The sequence below is a fragment of the Pseudoliparis swirei genome, chromosome 1 (assembly GCF_029220125.1).
Source record: "Pseudoliparis swirei isolate HS2019 ecotype Mariana Trench chromosome 1, NWPU_hadal_v1, whole genome shotgun sequence".
NCBI lineage: Eukaryota > Metazoa > Chordata > Actinopteri > Perciformes > Liparidae > Pseudoliparis > Pseudoliparis swirei.
In genome coordinates, this window is record NC_079388.1 from 1,196,293 (window position 1) to 1,211,139 (window position 14,847).

Here is a 14,847-nt window from a genome sequence, read left to right on the forward strand (position 1 = left end):
GAATATGGAGCCTTTCATCGGCGACCTCAAATTGATTCCATTATCAGCAGAGATGGAGGCGGGGCTTACCATTCCTGACCTCGGGGTGGAAACCACTATATATTATTTCTGAAGCTGCCAATTCACTGAGCAGACACACACCATCACACACACACCATCAAACACACACCATCACACACACGCACGCCCACACACCATCACACACACACCATCACACGCACACCATCACACACACACACGCACGCCCACACACCATCACACACACACACACACACACGCCCACACACCATCACACACACACACACACACACACACACCATCACACACACACCATCACACACACACACAACTACACCCACACACCATCACATACACCATCACACGCACACACCATCACCCACACATACACACTCACACACACACAACTACACCCACACACCATCACACACACAAACACACACACACAACTAGACACAACCACCCACACCCCCCCACCCCACACACTCACACACACGTATACATACACACCCCACGCACACGCATACACACACAGTCTGACACACACATACACCCCCCACATACACACACACACACTGTGTCCCTCAGAGCAATTCAAAACAACAATGTTCGGTTGAAAATTTTAGAATTTTATTTTATTTCATTTCATCAAATTATATTAAAATCATTTTTTCCACCATTTTGAATTTTTTTTTTATATTATTATATTATTTATTTGTCTATTTATTTGTTTTAAAGTTAAACAACAAAACAAAACAAAAAACAAAACCAGGGCACGGTAATGTAATCACAATAATGACATGTAGGAGGACAGCAATCATCAGTAAACACAACCATGAGTGCATTAATAACTCTTTAACGAGTGTAAAGTTCAAACAGTCTAACACTAATTTGGAGCTAAAACACATATATGTAAGCTTATTTTCAAATAACGCATATTTTTTTAACAAAACACACTGCATATAATAATTCGTAAAAAACTAGACTTTGTATTTGAACTTTTCTTTGTAGTTTCATTTTTTTTTTTTTTTTTTCTTTTTTTTTTTTTTTTTTTTACAAACAAAAAAAAAACCCAAAAAATTTGGAAAAAATATTTTCCAAATATTTTGACAATCTATTTTTGTGAGAAGAGACAAGTGAGAGACCAACAAGTTCAACGTAGAGTGTAGAGTGTCACAGAAAGTAAAACATTCATATCAATAAAATGTGATTTATGTAATAATAATCATATCATCATGAAATAAAACTTGATATCACGATCATTTTCATCACACTGCGATCAATACGATCAATATGCCCCCTCCACACACACACACACCTGATCTCCTTTCCTGGTCTGACTCTGAACCCGACGCACCTTGTTTGAGAGTTTTTGTTGTGATGTGTGACCTGCCTGCCAGCTGACGCCTGATGTGTGTGATGAGCCTGCGGTGAGCTCAGTGTGTCCTGGAGAGGAGTGGAGAGTGCTCCAGTGTCTGTCTGTCTCCTACAGGAGACTCTCAGTGGATCCAGAGGAAGGTGCTCCAGTGTTGCCTCCTCCAGCAGCCTCTCAGCCTGGAGAGCAGCAGAGAGATGAGTTCTCTGGGTCCAGACTCAGGTGGCAGCCTGGTTTCCAGATGTCTCCTAGAAAATGAAATCATGAGGGCATCCAGGGATGCAGAGATGGAAGGAGGAGCTGGTTCCAGTGAGAAGGCTCAAATGAGCTCTCCTCTTAGAGCCTCTAGAGGAGCTACAGGAGTAGCCTCCACCTTAGAGATAAGGAGATGAGCTCTCTGGTGGAGCCTTAGAGTATGAGTTTCTAGAGTGAGTGGAGCCTACAGAGAGCCTTAGAGGTGAGGCAGAGTATGGAGCCAAAAGTTTCCTCTGAGTGGGTTCCTCTGCCCTGAGGAGCCTTAGAGATAGAGAGATGAGTTTTCTCTATAAGACCTTAGGACAGAGTAAGGAGAGCTGAGCTGTAGGAGCCTTAGAGATAGAGTAAGGAGATGAGTTTCCTCTGGGCTAGGAGCCTTAGAGTAAGGGATGAGATGAGTTTCCAGAGCCTGTAGAGACAGATGTAAGGAGAGCTCGAGTTTCACCAGCTTAGAGATAGATGTAAGGTTTCCTCTGTAAAGGAGCCTTAGACATAGAGTAAGCCTGAGTTTTAGGAGCCTTAGTGATAGAGTAAGGAGATGAGTTTCCTCTGTAGGGGCCTTAGAGATAGAGTAAGGAGATGAGTTTCCTCTGTAGGAGCCTTAGAGAATGATGATATCATGATGGCGCGGCTGTGTCCAGACGCCGTCGAGGTAGCTCCGCGGAGATTGTGCGCTCTTTTAGTTTTTGTGTTTATTTTTAATATTTTCTTTGCCACAAACACATCGGCAATAACAGCATACGACCGCAGCACACTTTTGGACATAAACCTTTGCGCAAAACAAGGGTTTTTGTCCACTTTTTCCATCGATCCAGCGTGGCCGGCGGAGATCGTGCGAGCGAACCACAACAACAACAGTGGAGCCGCTACTACGGGAGACGACGAAAACATCGAGGAAACGGAGCGAATTGAACAGACTGAGAGTTCAAGCCCACCGCCCACCTCTGCCCAGCATCCTTCTTGCCAACGCCCAGTCTCTGGAAAATAAGATGGATGATGTTAGGGCAAGGATCAGATTCCAACGGGACATGAGGGACTGTAACATCTTTTGTCTGACGGAAACATGGCTGACCCGCTGGTGCCGGATCGAGTCATATGCCCAACCGAGTCCTTCTCTGTTTTCCGTGCAGACAGAACGGAAGAGTCTGGTAAATCTAAGGGTGGAGGGGTTTGCTTCATGACTAACAACAAGTGGTGCGACCCCAAGGACATTAAGACTCTTTCTCGCTCCTGCTCACGAACCTGGAACATCTGACGATCTCATGCCGTCCATTCTACCTTCCCGGGAGTTCAGCTCGGTCATCACCACAGCCGCTACATACCACCACAAGCGGACACCGACGTAGCACTATCGGACCTACATGATGTGTTATGTCGGCATCAGAACAAGTATCCCGGCGGCTGTGGTGGTGGCTGGGGACTTTAATAGGGCAAACCTAAAAAGTAATGCCGAACTTTCACCAGCACATTACGTGTGCTACCAGAGGAAAGAACGTTGGACCACTGCTATACGCCATTCAAGAGAGGCTACAAGGCTGTCTCTCTCCTCCGTTCGGCAAATCAGACCATGCCGCCATTTTCTGCTACCGAGTACCGCAAAAGATCGCGGAAGCGGTAGTGACGAGGAACGTAAGCGGTGGTCTGACCAATCAGAGGCTGAGCTACAGGACGCTCTGCGTGTCGCCGACTGGGACATGATCCAATCCAGTTCCAGTGACGCCAGCGAAGTTTGCGAAGTAGCAATGAGCCTCATAGCAACGCTTAGCGGACACCACGTCCCCACGGTAAAGTTAGGGTCTTTCCTAACCAAAAGCCGTGGTTGATAGATCCATCCGTGAAGCTGTGAACGCCCGCATTGCTGCCTATAACCCGGTCTTGTATCCGCAACATGGACGAGTACAAGGCAGCGGTCTATGGACTGAGGAGGGCGTGAAGAAGGCCAAGAGGAGGTACCGAGACAGAGTGGAATCACAGATGGAGCAGCGACACCAGGCGCCTATGGCAGGGGCTACGGACTATCACAGACTACCAGACAGACCTCGCGCAATGGTGAGTGCCACGCATCCCTAGCGGACGACCTGAACTCATTTTATGCACGGTTTGAGGCTAGCAACAACAGCGCTAGCTCGCCGGCTAACAACAACACCGTTAAGCGTAGCGGTGAGTTCTACCGCTGGGGATGAACACACACTCTGTGACCGAGCACAGTGTGAGGAGGGCTCTGTTGAGGGTGAACACCAGGAAAGCTGCAGGTCCAGATGGCATATCTGGGCGAGTACTGAAGACCTGTGCTAACCAGCTAGCTCCAGTGTTCACCACAATATTCAACCTCTCCCTGGCTGAGTCCGTGGTCCCCGCCTGCTTCAAGAGATCCACTATTGTCCCTGTGCCCAAGAATGCTTCTCCAGCATGTATGAATGACTACCGACCGTGGCCCTCACCTCGGTGGTCATGAAATGCTGAGAGACTGATAAAGGACTACATCTGCGCCTTCCTCCCTTCCTCCATGGACCCGCTGCAGTTTGCTTATCGCCCAAACAGATCCACGGATGATACTGTCTCCCAGGTACTGCACACCACACTCTCTCATCTGGACAGCCAGAGGGGGCTATGTGAGACTGCTGTTCATTGATTATAGTTCAGCTTTCAACACCATAGTCCCTCCAGACTGGCCGGCAAGCTGATTGAGCTGGGACTGAACACCCCTGTGTGCTTGGATCCTGGACTTCCTGACCGCCAGGCCACAGGTGGTCAGGGTGGGCAGACACTCCAAACCCCTCACCCTGAACACAGGATCCCCAGGGTTGCGTCCTCAGCCCCCTACTGTACTCCCTGTACACACATGACTGTGTGGCCAGGTTCAGCTCCAACACCATCATCAAGTTTACGGATGACACAGTGGTGGTGGGCCTGATCTCCGACAACGACGAGAAGGCCTACCTGGAGGAAGTTGCTGATCTGTCACTCTGGTGCCAGGACAACAGCCTCATCATGAATGTCACCAAAACTAAGGAGCTGATTGTGGACTTTAGGAGGGTACAACAACAGAGGACGTACTCACCACTGGGGATTAACGGGACTACTGTGGAGAGGGTGAGCGGTATAAATACCTGGGAGTCCACATCACCGAGGATCTGACATGGTCAACGAACACAGACACTCTGGTGAGAAAGGCAAGGCAGCGCCTACCACCTCAGGCAGCTGAGGAAATTTAAAGTTTCCCAGAGGATCCTTCAGTCCTTCTACTCTGGAGCTGTAGAGAGCGTCCTGACAGGAAGCATCACAGCCTGGTTTGGCAACTGCTCCGCTCAGGACAGGAAGGTTTCAGAGAGTAGTGCTCGGCTGAACGCACTATTGAACTACACTCCCACCCTGCAGGACTTGTACACCAGGAGGTGCAGAACCAGAGCCGGCAGGATCATGAAGGATCCTCACCACCCCAACAACAGACTGTTTCAGCTGCTGCGGTCAGGCAGGCGCCTCCGTAGTCACGCTGCAAGAACAGAGAGACTGAGACGGAGTTTCTTTCCTCAGGCCATCAGGACTGTGAACTCCGACCTCACCAGGACCCCCACATAGACCCACACAACTGCCCCTCTTAGGCACACACACACACACACACACACACACACACACACACACACTTACTGTAAATATTGTGTTGTTTTTTATTGTAAATAGTGTGTACTTGTTGCCCTTGCACATTCCTGCTGAGCATTGCCACTTTCATTTCACTGCACACCCTGTGTGTGTATGTGACAAATAAAACATCTTGAATCTCTTGAATCTTGAGAGTAAGGAGATGAGTTTCCTCTGTAGGGGCCTTAGAGATAGAGTAAGGAGATGAGTTTCCTCTGTAGGAGCCTTAGAGATAGAGTAAGGAGATGAGTTTCCTCTATAGGAGCCTTAGAGATAGAGTAAGGAGATGAGTTTCCTCTAAAGGAGCCTTAGAGATAGAGTAAGGAGATGAGTTTCCTCTCATTGTTTCCGTCGTGTCACTTCAGAACTTTCTTTTACTGCAGAACAGCAACATGAATGTCAATTAAAGTAAAATGAATGGAAAACTTAGATTTGTCTTAAATCTGTTCTTAACTTGCGGTTCTTATATGAACAAGTTGTCCGTTCCGCTCTCTTGCCACACACACCTGTCTGCACTCAGGTGACGTCATCATGGAGCGTTAACGCCCCCTGACATCGTCATCATCATCATCATCATCATCATCATCATCATCATCATCATCATCAAGTCAGCAACACATGACCAACATGATTTCATCACCATTTGATCTCTGGGCAGCATAGATCAGTTATTACTGACCCACATGGATGAGATATGGAATATAAACACAACTCAATGTAATTATTAACTTTTGTGATTCCAAAGTGAACTTTCACAATTTTGTTCTCGTTCATTGTTTTTTATTCTCACATTTTCATAAGCAAAAGATATGCACCCTCTGAACCCATCGACATATCATATAATCATACACACAGCTTCAGTTTCAGATCCATTGAACTACAGTAATATCTTTATTGGACAGCATTCATATGTTCTATCATCAGGTCCAATGGCAAACAGCATCATGTGTCATATCTGAGTGATAGAGGGGGTTTGGACCCCCCCCTCCCCCCACCGTGAAGAAGTATTAAAGAGGTTTCCCCCTCATATTAAATCGAGGGCGCTGAGCTTTATGAATATGCTAATGTTCCCGCGGAGAGCAGATGAAATATGAGCCTCACAAACACATTGCTGTTATTACTGAGCACAAGTGGCCCGGAAGCCGACGCCCATCCAGCACCAGCACGCCGGCCTGGAGGCGGAGCTACAGCTGAGACATGGCTCACATCAGAGTTCACCACCACACGCCCATCCTTCAGCTTCCAGATTACACGTGGACCACTTTAATAACTGTGATTCTTTTACTGTGACAGTGTAGTCAGGGTGACACAGGAAGTAGTGGCCGGCCCGTCGGCATGGTAACATCCTCATTGTTAAGAGTGTTTGGGTGGAAGACATTAATGAAAGGTTATGACGGGAGAGTGGAATGGTGTGTGTTTATTTCAGCTGTGTCTGTCGTGGATAGCTCACACACACACACACACACACACACACACACACACACACACACACACACATACATACACACACACACACAGACACACACACACACACACAGACACACACACACACAGACACACACAGACACACACACATACACACACATACAGACACACACACAGAGACAAAGACACAGACACACACACAGAGACAAAGACACAGACACACACACAGACACACATGCACACACACACAGACACACATGCACACACACACATACAGACACACACTACTGTCTCTGGTGTCAGCAGTTATAGACAGACTGTATATTAAACCACCTTAAACATGAACTTTGACACACAGCTCCTAAAGGTCACTAAAGGTCACTGCTCTTATGGAGGCCGCAGGAACTCTCATTGCAGGAGTCAGAGCTAAGTGATGAGCTGTGTGTGTGTGTGTGTGTGTGTGTGTGTGTGAGTGTGTGTGTGTGTGTGCTGATAGAATCTTATCATTAGCTCTCCAGGATAATCAGTAGATCCCAGAGAGACGGGGCCAGCCCAGTGTGGCAGTGATACCTGTCAACACACATCCTTCCCAGTCCCCTCAATGGGAGCCAGTCCCCAGACCACGACTGGTTCCAGTTGGAGTGGGAGGATTCACTGGGATCTCTCTCAACACGCAGCATCACTGATCATCACAATGTGATCATGAGCATCCTGATGCTCCTGCATTTCATAAGCAGTTCATCATTTCCTCCTGAAGAAAACCATTCTCTCTGACTGTGACGACAAGTTGTGGTTTATTCGCTTCATTCAGACCTCAGAGGGGGCGTGGCCTGGAGGGGGCGGGGCTTATCTCTGTGGCTTTACTCCGTGGAAACAGTTATCATCTCCTTCATCCGCCATGAAGAACTAACCCCGAGTTCTGCTTCAGACTTGTTGAGGACGTCCCACAAACGTCTCAACATCTAACGCCCTCGTTTGGGTTCATAACATTAATATATATATATATATATATATATATATTTATACATGACATCCCCCGTAGGCTCACACAGCCCGGTGACCTTCACCTCTAGTCTGAATGTCTCTTCAGCTCCACTAGAGCAGCAGTTAGATTCACCAACGGAGGAGCAGCTCAACTCTGATTGGCTCTCGCAACTCGACGTCGGGCGAATATTGAGGCCAAAGAGGAAAACATTTTGCTTTTGGTGCGAACGCTGCTTAAGTTGTTCCAAGTTGGTTCAACTCTTTTGATTCCGATCGATGCCAAACTTAAACCGTGATGCGGTGAGTCCAGACTGAGGAGGACCTGGGACTCTAGTTACTGGTGGCCCGTGGTTCCTACAAGCGGCGCTCAGGGACGACCAGACCATCTGGCTCATGGACACCTCAACCCGCTCGGTGTTCCATCATCAGCCTTTGAGGAGCGGCTCACGCTGGACGAGGAGGGAGGACCACAAAAGGATAGTTCTCTCCAAAAGGTCTGAACCGTGTGGATGAAAAGCAACCCTTAAAGAATGTGTCTCTTCGGTTGGCATGACAACCCGTGGACACGCTGGAATTCAAGCCATCCACAGATTATTTGGAGGATCTGATTCAGCTCCTTTGGCATGTTTGCCAATGGTCGCAAGTCCTAACCCACTACGATGATCCGGCCTGTTCACAGCCAGGAGGGCCAGCTCTCCGACAGCGTGGTCATCGTCTACGTATTCGTGTGTTGGACTGGACCATTTGGCTGCCGTTTCCCAAGGTGTGGACACGTCACTGTTGGGCTCGAGGGATTGATAGAGTGGTTGTTCAGATCAGAATGACATATAATAAAAAAATATAACTTGGAAGGACATTCAATTCAATTCAGTTTATTTTATTTAGCCCAATATCAAAAATTATGAATTTGCCTCAGAGGGCTTTACAATCTGTACACATAGACATCCATGAAATAGTCAGGTCGATTGGACCCTATGAGGCGTGACGTCACAAGGACTCCGGAGAGGAAGCAGAGTTAGTAATGTGCGATGGAGAGATGAAAATTCATCCATAGGAGAGAGAGAAGAGGAGAGAGGTGCTCAGTGTATCCTAGAGCAGAGAGGTGCTCAGTGTATCCTAGAGGAGAGAGGTGCTCAGTGTATCCTAGAGGACATAGGAGCTCAGTGTATCCTAGAGGAGAGAGGAGCTCAGTGTCTCCTAGAGCAGAGAGGTGCTCAGTGTATCCTAGAGGAGAGAGGTGCTCAGTGAATCCTAGATGAGAGAGGTGCTCAGTGTCTCCTAGAGGAGAGAGGAGCTCAGTGTATCCTAGAGGAGAGAGGTGCTCAGTGTATCCTAGAGGAGAGAGGTGCTCAGTGTATCCTAGAGGAGAGAGGTGCTCAGTGTCTCCTAGAGGAGAGAGGAGCTCAGTGTATCCTAGAGGAGAGAGGTGCTCAGTGTATCCTAGAGGAGAGAGGTGCTCAGTGTATCCTAGAGGAGATAAGAGCTCAGTGTATCATAGAGGAGAGAGGCGCTCAGTGTATCCTAGAGGAGAGAGGAGCTCAGTGTATCCTAGAGGAGAGAGGTGCTCAGTGTATCCTAGAGGAGAGAGGTGCTCAGTGTATCCTAGATGAGAGAGGAGCTCAGTGTATCCTAGAGGAGAGAGGTGCTCAGTGTTTCCTCGAGGAGAGAGATGCTCAGTGTATCCTAGAGGAGATAGGAGCTCAGTGTATCGTAGAGGAGAGAGGTGCTCAGTTTATCCTAGAGGAGAGAGGTGCTCAGTGTATCCTAGAGGAGATAGGAGCTCAGTGTATCCTAGAGGAGAGAGGAGCTCAGTGTCTCCTAGAGGAGAGAGGAGCTCAGTGTATCCTAGAGGAGAGAGGTGCTCAGTGTATCCTAGAGGAGAGAGGAGCTCAGTGTATCCTAGAGGAGAGAGGTGCTCAGTGTATCCTAGAGGAGATAGGAGCTCAGTGTATCCTAGAGGAGAGAGGAGCTCGGTGTCTCCTAGAGGAGAGAGGAGCTCAGTGTATCCTAGAGGAGAGAGGAGCTCAGTGTATCCTAGAGGAGATAGGAGCTCAGTATATCCTAGAGGAGATAGGAGCTCAGTGTATCCTAGAGCAGAGAGGTGCTCAGTGTATTCTAGAGGAGAGAGGTGCCCAGTGTATCCTAGAGGAGAGAGGAGCTCAGTATATCCTAGAGGAGATAGGAGCTCAGTGTATCCTAGAGGAGAGAGGTGCTCAGTGTATCCTAGAGGAGGGAGGTGCTCAGTGTATCCTAGAGGAGGGAGGTGCTCAGTGTATCCTAGAGGAGAGAGGTGCTCAGTGTATCCTAGAGGAGAGAGGAGCTCAGTGTATCCTAAATGTCCATAAGGAGAGAGGAGAGGAGAGAGGTGCTCAGTGTATCCTAGAGGAGAGAGGTGCTCAGTGTCTCCTAGAGGAGAGAGGAGCTCAGTGTATCCTAGAGGAGAGAGGTGCTCAGTGTATCCTAGAGGAGAGAGGTGCTCAGTGTCTCCTAGAGGAGAGAGGTGGTCAGTGTCTCCTAGAGGAGAGAGGTGTTCACTGTATCCTAGAGGAGAGAGGTGCTCAGTGTATCCTAGAGGAGAGAGGTGCTCAGTGTATCCTAGAGGAGAGAGGTGCTCAGTGTCTCCTAGAGGAGAGAGGTGCTCAGTGTATCCTAGAGGAGAGAGGAGCTCGGTGTCTCCTAGAGGAGAGAGGAGCTCAGTGTATCCTAGAGGAGAGAGGAGCTCAGTGTATCCTAGAGGAGATAGGAGCTCAGTATATCCTAGAGGAGATAGGAGCTCAGTGTATCCTAGAGCAGAGAGGTGCTCAGTGTATCCTAGAGGAGAGAGGTGCTCAGTGTATCCTAGAGGAGAGAGGAGCTCAGTATATCCTAGAGGAGATAAGAGCTCAGTGTATCCTAGAGGAGGGAGGTGCTCAGTGTATCCTAGAGGAGGGAGGTGCTCAGTGTATCCTAGAGGAGAGAGGAGCTCAGTGTATCCTAGAGGAGAGAGGTGCTCAGTGTATCCTAGAGGAGAGAGGAGCTCAGTGTATCCTAAACGTCCATAAGGAGAGAGGAGAGGAGAGAGGTGCTCAGTGTATCCTAGAGGAGAGAGGTGCTCAGTGTCTCCTAGAGGAGAGAGGAGCTCAGTGTATCCTAGAGGAGAGAGGTACTCAGTGTATCCTAGAGGAGAGAGGTGCTCAGTGTCTCCTAGAGGAGAGGAGCTCAGTGTATCCTAGAGGAGAGAGGTGTTCACTGTATCCTAGAGGAGAGAGGTGCTCAGTGTATCCTAGAGGAGAGAGGTGCTCAGTGTATCCTAGAGGAGAGAGGTGCTCAGTGTATCCTAGAGGAGAGAGGAGCTCAGTGTATCCTAGAGGAGAGAGGAGCTCAGTGTATCCTAGAGGAGAGAGGTGCTCAGTGTATCCTAACGTCCCCCAGCAGCCTCTCAGCCTATAGCAGCATCTCTAGGTCTAGACCAGGTGAACCTGGTTCAGGTCTAACTATAAGACCACCAAGAGGAAAGTCTTCAGTCTCCATGAGGTGACGGTGCCTCCAGGACTGAAGGTGGAGCTGGTTCCATGACACTTGAACTGTTCTTCAGACCTTTGAGTATTCCTTGTAAAGTCATGACTCTGATGACCTCCATTGACCCTCACCAAGCCGTGTTGTATCGTCGGGTCACGTCTGGACCAACTCTGGTTCTACAGAGACGAGAGTGAGAACAACTATTGATCTGATGTTCTAACGCTGTCGCTCAGTGGGTAGCAGGTGTGTCATTCAATCAGAGGAGCGGTGGTTCAATCCCCGCTCACCGCCCTAGACCGTTTGTCCTTGAGCAAGACACTTAAACCGTTGCTCCTCTATTCTTGTTTTTAAAGGGTTGAATTGACATCACTTGCCAACACGATCGTACCCAGTGGACGTAGCGTCTCAGCTGGAGGAGAACTCGATGCTTCGGCCTCACTGTGGTCGCACACGTCAGCCTCCTGTAAACGAGGTGTTCAGGGCCTCCGGGGCATTCTCACTATGATCTCCTTCAGTTCCAGCGATGATTATTATTTAGTTTTAGGAAAATATCATGATCTGTTTTAAAATAACGAACCCTCGAAGGCAAACCACTCTCACGCGCCCCGAATGGTTTTGCCACCACCTGTTTTACTCGTCTCTCAGGGCCTTCTGACTAAATGAGGAATACATTAGTAAATGAGTGCTGCACATCCTCAGCTGAATGTTGTGTCTAACACTAACTAGTGTAATGTGTATAGTGGACCCCGGGGCTCCAGACCCCAACGGGTCTACAAGCTCCGGGTTCACCAAGTGATTTGATGTTATTTTTAAATCAATCTATCAGGAAATGCTCAGTAAAGTAAAACATGTCTGAATATCTAAAGTTGTATTGTGTTGACATGAGGCCTATTCCGAAATACAGTTGAATGATAAATGAAATTCCATCAATCCGACAGAAAATCTAGGGCCAGGGTGCATTCAGCAGCACTGATTGGTTGATTGGTTTTGAGGTTCTTATGTCATTATGATGAGCATATGTCGATGTGCTGAACTCAGCATGAAGCCCAGAGCATCTCCTCCAGCTTCCACTCCTCTCATGAGCAGGTCTCACGCGATGGCGTGGACGTTTCCTCGGTGTCTCGAGGATGTGGCGCTGTCCTCTCCATCCCAGGGAAGAACCGCCCGGCTTCACACAATCCATGTTTGTCATTGGTTCGTTCCTAAAGGTCCTTAAAGTATGATCTATTCAACTAGAGGATAATTGCAAAACCCTTGCAGAGTGCTCTGCATGCAGGTCCAATGGAGCGCAGCAGACACGCAGTATAGCATGTATAGGGTGTAATGGAATATCCAGAGGAGGGTAATTCATCACTGTCTTCTCAGCCAGTCACATGACAGTCCTTATACCGTCCACACAGCTGTGCCAGTCTCAGTGGGGGTGACGGAAATGGTTCATGACCTGAAGGTCCGGGTGCAGTCATAATGTTGTGCTGAAGGTTCACGGCGGCGGTGTGAGAACATGTGACAGGAGGTGGCTTTTAAAGTTTCATTTGGGGAGATTTTTGCTGACTTTGCAGTCCTGTGACTATCATCATGTCCTCCCCGCCAAATTGCATTACGTATTATCGCAAACACATTTTAATACCAGGCAATTACGTTCAATTAATGGCAATCTGCAACGAGATATACGGAAAAGAAAGAAAGTAAATCCGTTATAATAATCATCTGCTCGTGATGACATGGAACCCAGACATACTCCCGATGTGATACGGTGACATATGTGATGTGACCCATGTTAGTGCTTCTGCCCAAACTGCAGGCCCAATGCAACGACCCGTTGGGAGCTCTTCTGTCCCATCTATCAACCACTTCACATTAGAGCTGCTCTCCACATACATCCATGTGTTAAGCGACAGTGAAGACACGTACACATCAAAGGATGTTCCAAATTACCAACGCATTGAAAATGCGGAAGGTTATGTTTTGATCGCCGTGTATTTATTTATTTGTATGCGTGTTACTCGCATAACTCAAAAAGTATTAAACCGAATCGCATGAAATTTGGTGAGATGATTGGTTATTATCCGGGGATCATTTGATTCGATTTTGGGATCGATCGGATCAAAGGTCAAGGTCAATGTCATGAAAAGGTCAACATCTTATTTTTACCATAGCACGGTCAATTTGTATCCAATTGGCATGCAACTAATGCCAAAATGTTCAGAATTCAATGCCCAATCTTGTGATATGCGATGGTATGCGCTCTACCGAGTGCCCGTTCTAGTTAGAAGATGATCTGAGGTGGGTGTAGATGGGTGTAGGTACCTTTTCCCACTGCAGCATTCGACCTATCGAGCGTTCTCTGGTCTCAGAAGTATTCCACATGGACAGCGCTCTGAAAGGACGTACCTTTGGCAGAGCGGGAGGCAATCTGCATGTGAATGAGTCCCGGTCCCGTTGTGGCCCGGAGAGAATGAATCATCCGCCCGGCGACCTTGACGAGAGTCGCCTACGGCTGTTTAGAGACGAGGTCCGCTGAGAACCGGGACACACCGAAGACCGCTGAGGGAACACAGACGTTGAAACTTTGTCTGGTTGTTGAAGAATTGGAGTTTCGGGGATAGAGTGTTTGAAAAGATCTGTGACTTTGTGATATGGGGTTCTGAAGGTAGTCGAGACCTAAAAGACCGACTTCTGTCTTTCTTTCTGTCTTTGTGGTTGGTTCTGCTGGCCCTCACCAATGCACATCATATTACAACTCATATTCCCCAGCTGCCGGTGCACAGAGCAACAGTGTTCCACCATCTTAGCAACCTGAGTTCATTCTGAGTGCGATACCTCGGTCAAGAATGTTTGCGTGGTTTTCAACAACGAGAACATCTTCAAATTCTCGGTTTTCGTGTTAGTTGAGCCGAGTTTCTTTCATTTCTCTGCATCATATTTGCTGTGATAATAACCCAAGTTAATTCCCCCGATGACGTCCTCCTCGTCTGTGTCTCCACAGCGTTGCGACCGATGAACAACGACCTGTGTCTGAGCATCTCCCCGAACACCACCCAGCTGTGCCACATCAGCTGCCCCGTGGAGTGCGAGGTGTCCTCTTGGAGCGCCTGGGGACCCTGCACCTTCGAGAACTGCCAGGACCAGGCAGCCAAGAAAGGTAAGGAGGAAACGGTTGATGGACTCGTATCGGCCTCGTCTCGTCTCTGGACCGCCGCCATCGCCCGCCCGATGTCACGCCTGACGTCACGGGTAGCGAGGTGCAGGAGCTCATGCGCAGAGAAACAGGCAGGACTCAACATGAATAACAAAAGGCGCTCTTTAATGAGGCAAAAGTTTACCAAAAAAACAACAAGGTCCAAAAAAGGGGCAGGCAGAGCATCAGAGTTCAGGTCAGGCAGGCAGAGTCGAAACAGGCAGGATCAGGAAAACGCACGAAAGACAGGACGACGGGAAAAAGACAACAATCAACAGACAAGATTTCTGATAATCCAGATCAGATGTAACTCACAGAGGGATTCATGTAGAGAAATGACCAATAAGGATTTAAGGAGAACAACAAAGGGAAGGAATGATTTTCATAAATAAAGATGTACTGTAGAGATCTGTTCTAGTCTTCTGACCACTCAGAGCTCTTCAACAAAACATGACATCATTCACCCATTCACATG

The 14,847-nt window shown here is 48.2% G+C and overlaps 1 protein-coding gene across 1 annotated transcript in view; it reads left to right on the forward strand.

Annotated features, from left to right (window-relative positions):
- thsd7aa (thrombospondin, type I, domain containing 7Aa) overlaps positions 1-14,847 on the forward strand; it is a 183,295-nt gene that overhangs the window by 88,278 nt on the left and 80,170 nt on the right. The window contains exons 5-6 of the mRNA XM_056420376.1: positions 8,376-8,425; positions 14,181-14,336. Coding sequence (XP_056276351.1) covers positions 8,376-8,425; positions 14,181-14,336 — 206 coding nt within the window. The remainder of the gene's footprint in view (positions 1-8,375; positions 8,426-14,180; positions 14,337-14,847) is intronic.